The 14330-nt window shown below is 45.2% G+C and overlaps 1 protein-coding gene and 1 long non-coding RNA gene across 2 annotated transcripts; one reads left to right on the plus strand and one right to left on the minus strand.

Annotated features, from left to right (window-relative positions):
- Nucleotides 1–1210: 1210 nt before the first annotated feature.
- rraga (Ras-related GTP binding A) lies at nt 1211–10275 on the minus strand. The gene is made up of 10 exons (XM_037540611.1): nt 10174–10275; nt 8332–8431; nt 7261–7327; nt 6837–7059; nt 6387–6482; nt 5390–5512; nt 3955–4046; nt 3708–3823; nt 3338–3478; nt 1211–1963 (listed from the first exon to the last, which is right to left on the minus strand). Exons 1-9 carry the CDS (start codon nt 10198–10200, stop codon nt 3375–3377), a joined length of 948 nt encoding a protein of 315 aa, XP_037396508.1. The 5' UTR covers nt 10201–10275; the 3' UTR covers nt 1211–1963; nt 3338–3374.
- Nucleotides 10227–11818, plus strand: LOC108443110. Its single transcript, XR_001859110.2, has 2 exons — nt 10227–10366; nt 11524–11818. It is a non-coding gene; the product is annotated as an uncharacterized LOC108443110 (long non-coding RNA).
- Nucleotides 11819–14330: the final 2512 nt, after the last annotated feature.

Consider the following 14330-nt stretch of genomic DNA (forward strand, 5'->3'; position numbering starts at 1 on the left):
AATGAGGCCGTGAGCTGAAGTCTGCAGTGTTTTGACCTGTGAGGATTGGATCCTGACACATGCGTCACAACCGTTGAAGGCTAATAAACTCTTGTCAGTCATCAAATAAAATAATGATTCTCTTTATTTAAACACAAAATGGACACGAGAGATTTTACCTTTCCACCCAGAGAAAAGCAGCCCAACTGAGGAATCTAGAGAGTTAACGTTCTCCTCATTTCTTGTTCTAGAGATCTGCCTTCCTGGGGAGTCTGGCACCAACTCCTGCTCCAGCTAATTAACTCGTTCAAAAGTCCTTGACTGGCTGGACCCGATGCACCAGTTCTGGGATAGAGGGGCATCGCATGTCAGATGTAGGTTGGAAGGAAACACTGCAGGAAAGATGATCTCCAGGACAGTTGGAGACCACTGCTCACCATTTTGCTGCATCACGTCGTTTAGGACAGTTCAGAATTATTTAGAACGGCCTGATGACGCCAAAAGTCTGTCTGCTCAAAAGGAAAAAGTCTTTTACCATTTTTTTTGTTAAGCAGCAGTTTTGACAACATAAACAGTCAAAAACGTGCAGCATCAAACTGTTCCTCGCATCACTACTGCACCATGAAATACAGCGTGAGGGCAATTCATTTTCTAGACAAATTAAGCCTGGTAGGACCTCCAAATGAGATTTGCTACTGACAATGTGACTTAACACAGGACTAGGCCAAATCCATGTCCAGAAAACCAGATTATTTACCCCACAGTGGTCAATTCCCTAGACAACCTACCAAAGCGCAACTCGCTGGGAACCCAGCCAAGACACTTGCAAATTTATGGCGTCCAACAGCGCTGGGAAATTAAAAAGGCTGGATGACCCTGAAAAAGGTGAAATCTCTGTTTCTGGCACTCGATCCAAACGCTTGAATTCCACAGTCTGAATCGTTATCAATTAAGAGCCGAGGAATGAGACTCAAACGTTAGTTATCCAAAGCCTTTGACGCAAGCAGCTCAGACGGGGCTCCATAAATCTGATCCATCGTTCTTATTCATGTGAAGTCCAATAAAAACACAGTACTCGCCGCGTTTATCAGACGCAGTGCTTGTGTGAACTGATGTTTAAAAGCATAGGTAACCAGGTCGAGTCAGATTTCACAGGAGAGCCTCATCGAATTCAATATTCACAACCATATTTAAAAGCAAACATGGACTCAAGGAACATGCAGGACAGGAGTTCATTTCCGAGGACAATCATATTTGCTTTGATTTTATTTTGTTTTGCAATCATCAAGATAATAAATATGGAAATACGAACAGTAAATCCTTTATAAAAAGGAGAGATGTGACCATGTGCTTCATTTGAGACCACTTTTTACCAACATTATAGTCTTGCAGGTTTCCTTAGACTCTTCCTTAGACTCGTGTCGCTGTTGTCTTGTTCGACGTTCAGTGGAACAGACTGTACTGTGAAAAGCGGCAACACATGCAGCACTTAAACAATGCAAAACCATGAAAAACTCGGTGAACAGAGGGAACAGAAAAACAAACAAACAAACAAAAACAAAGTGAACGATATGCCCACTGCGTTTGTTGGGGGGGTTGAATACAGGTTACTGTATGGCACTAATTCTGTGTTAAGGGGACATTTAATTGTGCTTCCCCCTCCAGTTTTTTCCGATTTATATCCCAAACCCCAGGCACCAGCACCCCCCGCAACCCAGAAAGATCAGCGGCATAGATACTGTGTGTGTGTTTGAGATCCCAAGCCCCACCCACTATCCCACCTTGTAGGTCATGATTTTGTACTTGTGGCCAGATCTCCTTTAATCCCAACCGATATAACGTTCAAAAGTTCCAGGACCAAGCCGGGTCAAAGCCTTTCATCTTAAAGCGGGAAGAAAAAGTCTCTAAAAAACACCCTGGATGCAGTGAAGTCAGCAGATATGAGGAATTCCCGAGGGTGTCATTCCCCTGGCACGGACGCCCTCTAGTGGATAATGGAGAAAAGAAAAGAAGTCATCAGATATATTCCCAGATTTTTATAGGGAATACGAGTCAACATATGCAGTGGACACACTGGTCTTAACTTGTAGGACGACTCAGCACAACACCACCAGCGTAACAGACGTCAATGAAAGGTTTAATTCTGATCAATACATTAAAGAACACTGAACCCTTTCCTGCTGGACGATTAAAAGACCCTCCATTTTTTTCCTTTTATTCTTCAACTTGAACAACTGATGCGCTGGTTTCTGATCATCATGAGCTGAAGAGAGCATCATAGATTCAAGGTCTGAGGCCGGATTATAACGTCTAAACGCTGATTAAATTTGAATTTATTAAAGTAAAATTTGAAGCGTCACCAGATGCTAAGGCAGCCGCAACCACCTTACCCTGTTTCACATGCTGTCTACTGCAAAGATCGTCAGTGTCAATTAAACACGATGATAAAATGTGAGCAATCATCTCATCATGTAACGCTTAAAAGGCGTGGATGTAACAACGTTTGGGGGCTCTTAGCTTAGCTGTTTCTCTCAAGCCATTTCTCCTGATGAACAAGAGCTGAGATGTGACTTAGTCGTCTTCAACCTGGCACCGCGATGTGAAGATCTCCTGAATTAAACACCAAACCATATCGGCATCTTTTCGTACAAGGACGTTATCTGCCTGCAACACTGAGCGCGTTTAACCCTTTGTTACTAAATGAAGGCTAAAGCAGAGTAAAGCATGTCTGCAGCTCAAACCGCTCTCGAGGTTTGAAGACCAGAAGCTACTTATTATCTTTGGTCCTGAGGGTTAACACAGCGTGGTATTTGAGTAGGATATCAAATCACAGGGCATTCATGGAGGTCAAGGAACTAGCCTTGTGACCGGAAGGTCGCCGGTTTGATCCCCTGAGCCGCCAGTACGTAACCCCCAACTGATCCCTGGGCACTGCAGATAAGGCTGCCCAAGTGCCCCCTAGTGTGTGTGTTCACTAGTGTGCATGTATGTGTGTGTTTCACTGCAGGGATGGCTTAAACGCGGAGGTCTAATTCCTCTGTATACAAACACAGCTGGCCAGTGGTTCTGAATTCTGAATCATCACGCAACGTTTAAAGCTTCAGTTTTGTTTACATGTGGGATTACGGCTGACTTGCTATGGTTTAATTACGGCTTAAATAAATTAACCTTTTTTTTTTTTTAAAACTGGTGGCTTTTACAGGAGCAACGTGATTGTTGATCACCAAGCATGCACCAAACTGTAATATATATTTAACTAACACAAAAACGGTACAATCCCACAACCACAGACTGAAACTAACGTCCAGACATCATACCAGTCGCGTCTACAGTCTGGGAAGCGCATTTATGGTCTTACCCGTTTAGAGAGCACCCACGTAGGCAGGGTCAGATGTCTAGCGCATGCGCATGTGCAAGCTGTGTTTGGGGCCGTCCACCCTCTCCAACTTCTCAAAATGCTTCCTGGCATTGCGAATGTTGATGAGAGTGGCAGCAGAAGCTAGAGGGCAGAATGAAGAAGAAAGGGAGTAAACAGTCTGACGGGAAAAATCCCCCCCATCAAGACTAAGTGATTTAAAATACTGGAATTATGCGCAATTTCAGAAAAATAACAAAAAGAAACGGAGAAGAAAAAAGTTCAAACAGAAGACATGACTCCACACGCACAGACACCTACAAAGGAAACTGCCCAACCGGAACCCCTGATAACCCTGCAGAGCGGTTCTTACGTATGGAGGGGTCAGACATGATCACCATGACGTAGGTGTTGGAGGTGAATACGTCAATGAAGGCCGCAAAGTTGGAGTTGCGCACTTCCATGCTCTGGAAGGAAGCAGCCAACTTACTGTGGGGTCAAAGACGAAGACTAACTGAGTTTGGCACCAAAACAGTTTTGTGTTTCATAACTGCTGAGTTTACACAGCAGCTCAGCACCACAGTGTAGACTATAATATCCAAATGGGGAAAAACCATCACCTGCAGCTTAGCTTGAACTGTTTAATAATGTTGCTGATCTTCTCAAAGCGATGGGCATCTCGTTGCTCCTTGCACTGATAGTGTGAGATCACCTGAGGAACAAAGACATAATTTAAACCTTCTGATAAACTCAGACAACAAACTACAACAGTAGAGACGATGGCTTTTCAGTTAAAGCTCCACTATGTAACACTGCTCTATTACAACTGGAAGACCGCACACATGCTGATCATCATCTATATAAACACCCCACAGTGCGAATAAACAGGTACACAAGACAGCCGGACACGTCAGTCAGGCCTTAGTTTTGTGTTAGCTAAGCATATGGAGCTGCACTCCGATCTGGAGTCAGACAGCTGTGCTTATGCAGTCTCCCAGGAAATGGCTTGGCGACATCCCATTTCTCTATTGCTTCACCATTTGGATCAATGCGTCACGCCAGATAACCGTGAAATAAACCAGGACCGAGGATGTTCCGTTCCGGATGTTCTGCGCCATGACGGCAGTAAATGTCAGGAAAATGTACAATGTTGGAGAAACTCGCAGCCTGTGGTCTTTACTGAGACTCAGATTTTTGTGTGAAGACTTTTATTACCAAGTGAGAATATTGATCACAAATGTACACAACTGTATACACAAGCCCAACATGTAGCCACAACAGCCATAAGAGTTATTAATTAATATTGGATACTAACGGTAGAGAACAGTAATGACGGATTATCATGCCAGTCAGCATTACACTCATTAAAAAGAAGACATACAAGACAAAAAATGAAGTAAAAGACCTCAGCAGGAAACTATACTGCGTATCCTGATGGTTATTCAGCTTACAGGTCATCAAGCTCTCATTACTACTAACAGTTCTCTTCCGGTTTTAAAGCAGGAGCAATCACTCCGGCTCCGTACGTATTCAAGCAGTCAGAAACTCTAGAAGGGTGATGTGTCGAAAATAAGCAAGCCAAATAAGATGAGCAGGAGATTCTAACACAACTTTAATTATTCTGACAGATATTTTCATCGGCGCTGCCCCCACTGACAGAATGTGCATAAGTGGTCAATACTGGCCGATAACAGAGCATCACTGCGTGTAGACGGTACTGCAGTGTCACTCACTTGGTTATATATATTGTGTGCAGCAACGGTGCAAAGGCAGTGAACTGAATGTGGTTAAAAGGTAGAACAAGTGGAACTTGTGACTGGGAATGATCCCGTTTGCCGGATCTACTGCTCAACTGCAGCTGCACTGCGATTTCAATCCAATCAAACCACCAGTCCTTCTTTCTTCATCGCTCTGGAGCTGTTCAAGCCTTCATTTCCTCACTGCGTCTAACACCCAACCTGCACTGCTTGATTCAGAGAAACTGTCAAAGTGACGATGACAACTAACAGTAAGCTACCAATAACATGACGGTGGTCTGGTTTTATTCGTACTTACCAGGAAAGTGGCTCTTTCAAAAAGCAGCACCTCGTCTGCCTCAATGATCTGGGCAAAATTGCGCAAGTTGGATTCCAGCTGTTGCACGTTGGGGATGAGCTGATACACAATGCTGGACCAGGCCTAAAAACACAGACAGACAGTCTTACACTGAAACACTCACAGACTCAGACAATCACATCATTTTAGATCAGCTTTTGGGCCCTTCTGACTCTACATGTACAAGGCCACAGTTCTCCAAGGCTGACCCAACTTAATACAGCCTTTTATTGCAAAACCCTGAATCTGGGCATTAGGGAAGAATGTATGCAATGGGCCTTTACATCTACTGCCTGCGCCAGGACCTCACAGGAAACATTACTCGTTAATACACCCATTATAGATGAATCACTACATCATGCATGTCTTGGAACTGGCACAGTTGAGTTGAGTAAACTGCTGGACTGTTTGACTGCTGGACAGGCCTGTTACTACCATGGTAACGCTTTTCTGAAGCATTTACTCGTTCACAGACTGCTGGGTCACAACTACACATACCCAATAATATCCGTGTACCACTAGTTTGAAAACGTCTTTCAACCAGAAAATATTGTGGAAAGTACAATTTATCTTGTGGTCTTAATATAAGCTCTGATTTTACTCCCTTCACTCCATAACATTCTACTCATACGCTAAGACACGGTCATACCTACACAGCGCACACCGTCCTGTCTTTGATTTGCAGTATCATAATGCATTGTACACCCCCATTATTAATTATATTAAATAGCTAATAATAGGGGTGTAAGTGAAGGACGTCAGTTTGTGGCAGGGGGTGAATGTGGCAGAGCAGTAATCAATTTTAATTCATTAATTAATTAGAGTAATTAGAGTAATTACAGCCTTTTCTGGCTGTTTAGACTCCCGGCTTTAGGTGCGCTCTCTAGCGCGGTTTCAGTTTCTGATCTTTCCCCCAACTTTTTCATGCACACAAACACAACCCAGCCCTTACGCTTACCTTATAAAGTGTCTCGTCCCAAATAGAGGTTCTAAAACAGGTGCACGCGAGTGGGCGGGACAATCTCTTTAGGTCCTCTTCACGTTCTTTAAAGATCTGTAATGTAAATGTTGTGAAACAACACAAAGTTGTGGTCTGAGACATAAGAAGAATAAAGAGACAGGGAGAGCGCGCCAGAGAGAGAGAGAGAGAGAGAGAGAGAGAGAGAGAGAGAGAGAGAGAGAGAGAGAGAGAGAGAGAGAGAGAGAGAGCAAGGGAGAGCGCGAGAGGGAGAGCGCGAGAGGGAGAGCGCGAGAGGGAGAGCGCGAGAGGGAGAGCGCGAGAGGGAGAGCGCGAGAGGGAGAGCGCGAGAGGGAGAGCGCGAGAGGGAGAGCGCGAGAGGGAGAGGGCGAGAGGGAGAGAGGGCGAGAGGGAGAGAGCGAGCGCGAGAGCGCGAGCGCCTTTTCTCACCAGGTCCCTCTGGTCTTCCTGAACGAGGTCCATTTTGTGCACCAGGCAGAAAACCTTAGCATCAGGCGAATTCTGAAGGATGGCTTCCAAACAGGACTGGTAGTAGTGCATGTCTTTCTCCAACTCTCGGCTCTCCACATCAAACACGTAGATCAGCACCTCCACGTTGCGGAAGATGTTATCTCTCTGACTGGTGAAGTAGTTCTCCATGAACGTGTCCTGTCTGAAGAGAGTAAAGCCCCCATATCATTACCTAAAGATGCAGAACTACATGCTGAAGAGGAAAAGTAACGACAGAAGAGTTCAGAATAAAATGGGCTGTTTTTTTAATGAACTCAAAGCTGGACAGACGACGACACAAAATCATAGATTAGGTTGGAAAATGGTCTAAAAATCTGTCGTGATTCTGAAGCAACACACTCACCCTCCACAGTCCCACAGGTTCAGCACCAGATTGCCCAGGAAACGCACGTGGGAGTGCTCCACATCAACTGAAAGGAACGCAAGCATAGCTGTTACGCCTCTGCTGTGGTTGGTAGGTGACGAACATTTAACCAAATGAGGAACAGAGGCGTTGATGCTGCATCTGCACTTATTATAAAACTGAAATCACTCCAGGCAAAACGGGAACTAAGCAGTGCGCTGGATCATTAGAGCCCATGTTTCTGATCTCCTTCTCAAAAGCAGCAGCCTGGACCAGACACACACACACACACACACACACACGACAGTGCAATTGCATCTGCAAAGATAGTCAGACAACATGCGCTTCTTCTTACTGATAACACACCTTTACATTTTCTGATTATGTAGGGATTTAAATAAATGAATTAAAATTTGAATAAACAGAAGAATTATAGAGTAGAAAGCTGCAAATCTAACAAGCAGAACTGAAGTTGTTAAAGACTCAATGTTATTTCCAAGAATATCTGACTTGGGCGTTTTGATTAAGACAGGCCTACAGAACTCAACAGGCTTCATTAAACATACCACTGAATGTAATTAAGTGGGTTATCATGTTCTTTAGAAGGAGTTGCTGATAGACCAATAGCTCAGTACTAATTACCTGAAATTAAAAAATAAAGAATCTCTCTACAGAGCATTTTTTAGTTTAAGCTGTTTTTTATGACAATGCTGCTAATCTTGTCCTACAAAACCAAAGGTGACTGCACCCCCTGGTGGCTTGTTTTAACCTCAACAAAAACAAGACATTAAAATGAACGATTAATGACACCAGGATGTTGAGAGGTTCTCCAATTCTAACATTATAGCTCCACATCTCTACACATCGTGTTACTTACCTGTACAGGAACTAACGTTCAACACTGTCTGTGGTTTCATGCAGATTTTTGCGAATCTGACTGAATACATTCCGATTGTAGATTAAGACTGAGGTGTTTATTCTCACTCAACACTGATGGAAAATATGTTTATATTCACACAAGTAATCCGATCCAAAATGATGTGCATGTGCGGAAAATCTAAGTCATCTTACTCGTGGCTCCCAGTCGCCGAGTGTCTCTGGCAATATAATTGGCGAAGATGATTGATCTCATGCTGGTCTTTCCCGACCCACTCTTTCCCATCAGCAACACCTACAAATAATGATGAGACACAGAATTTAGTGAGGTACCTTCAGAACTCCGGTGCAACAATAACTCACATTCACAAATAATATTCCCTGCAACTTAATTCTGTTAAAAGAAACGGACAATATGCCTTAAAGCACATCTCAAAGTGCACCGATCAGACAGGACATGACGCCCACCTCGTTTCTACACTCACTGTCCACTTTATCAGCTCCACTGACCGTTTAGTTCCACTCTGTAGTTCTACAGTTACAGACTGTAGTCCATCTGTTTCTCTGATACTCTGTTACCCTGTTCTTCAGTGGTCAGGACCCCCATGGACCCTCACAGAGCAGGTACTGTTTGGGTGGTGGGTCATTCTCAGCACTGCAGTAACACTGACGTGGCGACAGTGTGTTGTGCTGGTCTGAGTGGATCAGACACAGCAGTGCTGCTGGAGTTTTTCAACACTGTGTCCACTCACTGTCCACTCTATTAGACACTCCTACCTTGTTGGTCCACCTTGTAGATGTAAAGTCAGAGGCGACAGCTCATCTGCTGCTGCACAGTTTGTGTTGGTCATCCTCTAGTCCTTCATCAGTGGTCACAAGACCCTGCCCAAAGGACCCTGCCCACAGGACCCTGCCCACAGGACCCTGCCCACAGGACGGTGCTGGCTGGATGTTTTTGGTTGGTGGACTATTCTCAGTCCAGTAGCAACACTGAGGTGTTGAAAAACCCCAGCAGCACTGCTGATCCACTCAGAACAATGGATTGGGGGGGGGGTCCTGATGGTATCGAGGAGTTACTGAACTCTGACGTTCCTCTTCACCACATTTTAGATGTGACTCCTGTAATTCACCAACTCACTCACATTTAGCCAGTTAATAAAGATTCTATCCAAGGGGAGATCATTTCACCTTCATTATGTGGTGTTCACACACATGTGGACAGTTACATTAATTAACAAGTGTTAAAATGCCCTTTGATCTCTTTGATTAGCTTTGTTTTTACATGTACGGCATTTGGCTGACGCTCTTATCCAGAGCAACTTACAATTTGGTTATTTTACACAGGTAGGCGAAGGTGGTGTTGGGAGTCTTGCCCAAGGACCCTTATTGGTGTAGTGTAGGGTGGTTACCCAGGTGGGGATTGAACCCCAGTCTACAGCGTAGAAGGCAGAGGTGTGACCCACTACACTAACCCAAACACCTAATGTTTAAAGGCTGTAAAAGGTAACACAGCACCTGTGTTAGTTTATTTATCCAGACCTGTAAGCGTAACCAGACCTTATTAACATTTCTGTTAAATGCACAGTGATGTGAGAAGCTGTGCGCCAGTTTGCTCAGGGAAACGTGTGAGAACCTTCAGATCCTAACGAAGGCGATCCCACTTTCATCCTCAGCTTTTACACGCTATGAATATAGTATAATACAATACACTAATTCAGCTTATTCAAATATTAACACCTCAACATATAAACACAAACTACAAAAAACACACTCTAAAAACGTGCCTAAGACTTGTAAGACTACTGTGTGTGTGTGTGTGTGTGTGTGTGTGTGTATCAGACTCTCAGACTTGCTGTTTTTTAACTGGTACATGTTCTCAGACGTTTACAGACTTGTGGACGGACTGCAGGTGAACGTGATGGAAGGTTCTAGACGTGACCACATGAGACGGGACTCTAATGGAACCAGACAGCAGCGATTACAGGAGAACCGTGTAAGGAAACGGTCACTTGCGAACAAGACAGGTAAAAAAATGACCTTTTTCTTCATGGCTGTGCTGGACATCTCCCCGTGTGTGACCGAGTCCACAATCTCAGGAAAGCGCCCCGGGCTGCAGCGCTGGGATCTCACTGGGTTTAACAGCTGCGACAAAAGGAGAAACAGGGCAGCTGATCAGAAACACTGGACACCGAGGACCGCGGCACTGTCCGCCTGACCACAGCGTGCGGAGGTTGGAACACACACAGGGCACTCACTCGGTATCGGGAACAATAACAACAATGATAACAATGGCGTTAATTATTATTGTTATGCTTTTTAATGATGTTTTCCAGACTGTTGGTCCACTTTCCCCACACAGAAACAACATGAACCCAAACAGCCCAGACCTGAGATCCAGTCAGGTGACTGAACAATCACAGGTCGTCGTGTCAAAGTTGCGAAAAGAGGCTTTAGACTCGTTAAAATGGCTTGTGTAGAGAATCAAAATATAAAACCAAATATTCCGAATATTTTCACGCCTTAGTTACAAATGCAGCGCTTATAAACGCCCCGCTGCTACAAGCCGCCGCGGCTGAGGCGAACAGCGGGCGTTAGCGCGCTAGGCTACCGCTAGCTTAGCGAGCCAGCCGACTAACGGCGGAAACACGTCCAGCGAACAAACTGAGAAGAAACACGATAAACCGGGGAAACCGGGGGGGAACCGGGGGAGGCGCCGCCGTGCGCTCGGGGTTTAATCCGACAAGTTCTGGTGTCGATCCGTTTTCTCACAACTATGCTAGCCAGCTAACGCTAACTCCCAGCGCGACAGGGGAGTAACGCTAGCTATGTTATGCTATGCTAAGCTAAGCACCGTCCGTCTTGTTACGCGAGCGGCTTTAGTTACTGACTAAACTCACCCGCAGTCAGTCCTCACACAAACTTAGGAGGCCTAAGAAACGAACCGTAACCGAACCCGCACATTAAAGCCCACAGACCCGCCTGCCCGGCTGAGCTTCTGTGCGCAGCCGAGTCTCTCCTGGAAACAAACCGGCCGACTTCCCTCTGAAGGAGCCCCACCAGCACCTGGAAGCCGAACCCTGGTAGTTCAGCGAATTATAAGCCCATTCAGACAGACCGATACCTATTAGGGCCGCAGAGGCTTTAACATCCTCGTCCCGTGATCTGCTCAGTCTCGGAACCCGCCGCTCCAACAAGCCCCTGAAGAAGCTGCTCGTCAGGCTGAGCACGTGACCGGCTGTAAACACGGGCTGCGCTCAGACGTTCAAACACGCTATAAACAGCAATGACACCGATAAACAACAACAAGCGTACGGATAGTGTATATAAACACCCGAGGCGCTATGGAGCCCCCAGGTTTTGTTCATTGTCTTTCTCCTCGCACCACAGATGCAGCTGTAGAGCAGCTCTGGGCCTGGAGGCCTGGTGTCCAGCAGTCTGGAGGATCCCTCCTCAAACACACCCTCGACCTGACCGCTCACAGAAGACTGTAACCAGGTGTTCTGGGCCTGGTAAATCACCGACCTGTGCTGGACAGGACACAGAGCTGTGCACCCCTGATCTAGAGCCTTTCCGAGCCATTGTTGTGTCCCTAGCATTTACAGATCTATTATATTTGAATAACATGTCTGGGTTACAACTTATTAATACGTTACAATAAAACAACACACTATTTTAACAATTACACCTTCCTGAGCCTCAATTTATCAATATTAGTTTTTAAATCAATCATATAGAATTCCAGTCACCACAGAAGAGCTCGTCCCCACAGTCGTGTGTGAAGCCGAGGCCGCATTTGGAGGTAAAACACGGTTTTCTGACATTTTAACTACAATAATCTCTACATGACTGTGGAATATATGCTTTAAATGATAAAGAAAACAAACACCACATAAATATGATAAAATATGTAATGAAAGTCCTCCAGGAGTCGAGTCTCTGGTGTTACCGCGTAACTAAAACTCTCTTATTCTGAAATAAGAGTCACACCGATGACGTCACTCGACCCCCTTCGACCGGTTTTCTGAGGATCTATGGAGAAAAGCTCATGGTGAGTCCACTGTGTCTCTCAGTTCTCAGAGATCTTCTCATTCAGCTCATGATCTCATATGAAGCTTCTAGCTGACGTCACTGGTGTGACCGACTTTATTCTGAGGTCATTATGTAAAATAATTAGAACACAAATGGATTAAATTCCATATTTTAGTGGACGTTCCCTGATTGACAGCGTGTGGTTTGATGCTCTGTAGCAGTTATTTAGTAAAATGCATTGATCATTAAAAACGTCTCTGGTGTTTATTTTGAGTCACACCAGCGAGGATCGATAAGACCAGTGACTCCTACAGAGACAGAAAGGTGGACGTTTCTGTGGAATGACCCCTGTTAACCGTAGTCTTTTTGAAGGTGGAACACTCAATGTCTTGGCAGCTATACTGGTAAACAATCACCCAACAATAACATGTTATGAGTATGAATCAGTGTTTATTTTATCTTTGTCACATGGAAGATATACTTCATTAAATGTACATGTGAAAAAGATTAAACAGTCAGGTGTCCAACCTCACCCTTGAAGGGCCGGAGTGGCTGCAGGTTTTCAGTGCAGTAAGGCAGGAACGCGCGTGATCAGGTGCTTAAAGACTGAGACTGACTGATTAAATGAGTGGAATCTTGTCTGGCATGAAAACCTGCACCCACCCCGGCCCCCAGCGGATGAGATTGGTCACCCCTGCTTTAAACCGATGTACTGGACCTTATTCTGGTCTTCAGTCACAGCCTAATAGATTTCAGGTGTGAGTAAAACCAGTTAAGGAGTGTTTTCATGACTTATTCATAATAAAATGGACGCAGGAACCAAACTACGTTCTTCAGTTAAAGAAACCCAATCAGCTCCCAACCGAAGGGCCTGGCTCAGGAGACACCCATTCCATTTGAATATACGCTCATTAACTCTTCAGAGGAACCTCCGATTCCATCTCGAGGGCTGTTCCGTTACTTTATCAGCTCAGGAGGAGGTTGTTAGATGAGCCCTTGGAGGGCCGAGGGCGAGCAGGTGTAGCAGAACCTGCACAGCCATGATTCTGATTCTGATTTGATGCATTTCCCTTTTCAACAAGCCCAAAAAGGCAAAGATGTTTATAAAAGCCAATGAAATACTTCACAAAACATCATATTTAAAAACATCATTTAATTTATGTTCAACCTGGGATTTACACAAGGCTGCTCGCTTGCTGGTTAGCAAGCTAAATGCTGCACAGCCAGACAAGAAAAATAAATACATCACTGTCCAAAACCAAAACGCTCACAGCCTGACGAAGCAGTTAAATGTATGCAGGTCTAGAATTCTCAAAATCAAAATCTTATTTCTTTCACTTTTCTCCCTCATTTCCACACGGCAGCTGTCCTTCACACTGTGTGGGGTTTTCATGACGAATGGACCAATACAAATGCTCCAAAATCTGGAGCCTATCCCAGTGGTCATCGGGCGGAAGGCAGGATATACCCTAGACAGGTCGCCAGACAGACAGACACACTCACACAGAGGGGCAATTTAGTGTGTCCAATTAGCCAGACTGCATGTCTTGGACTGTGGGAGGAAACCCACGCAGACACAGGGAGAACATGCAGACTCCACACAGAAACGACGCCGGTCACCCGGCTGGGAATTTATCCTAGGCCCTTCTTGCTGTGAGGAGACAGCGCCACCCACTGGACCACCATGCCACCCTGCCCCAAAATCACTTGGGATAAAATCTCTTTACATTAACTTACACTGACAGTAAAGAACGTTTCTCTCTTCTTTAAAGTTAAACGACCCTTTATAGTCCCACAACGGGGACATTTCACCTCCACGTTTAACCCATCCGTGCAGTGAAACACCACACACACACACACACACACACACACACAACACCACTAAACACACACACACTAGGGGGCAGTGAGCACACTCGCCCGGAGCGGCGGGCAGCCCTATCCACAGTGCCCGGGGAGCAGTTGGGGGTCGGGTGTCTTGCTCGGGACACTTCAGTCATATACTGTCAGCTCAGGGGATCAAACCAGCAACCATGTGGTCACAAGGCCGGTTTCCTGACCGCTCTACTAACTGAAGATTGTGCAAAAACACTACTTCTGAACACTTTTGGCATGAAAACATCACTTATACGTCAATGCATCAAAGTAAAAGACAGAAACAAACA

Source organism: Pygocentrus nattereri, chromosome 8 (genome assembly GCF_015220715.1).
Source record: "Pygocentrus nattereri isolate fPygNat1 chromosome 8, fPygNat1.pri, whole genome shotgun sequence".
Lineage (NCBI taxonomy): Eukaryota > Metazoa > Chordata > Actinopteri > Characiformes > Serrasalmidae > Pygocentrus > Pygocentrus nattereri.

Excerpts from the sequence above, each read along its gene's own strand:
- rraga (XM_037540611.1), bottom strand. The coding sequence starts at position 10,200 with ATGTCCAGCACAGCCATGAAGAAAAAG. Across the intron at positions 6,483-6,836 it reads AGGAAGACCAGAGGGACCTG|ATCTTTAAAGAACGTGAAGA; the intron begins GTGAGAAAAGGC and ends TTTACATTACAG. Across the intron at positions 4,047-5,389 it reads TTGAAAGAGCCACTTTCCTG|GTGATCTCACACTATCAGTG; the intron begins GTAAGTACGAAT and ends TTTGTTCCTCAG.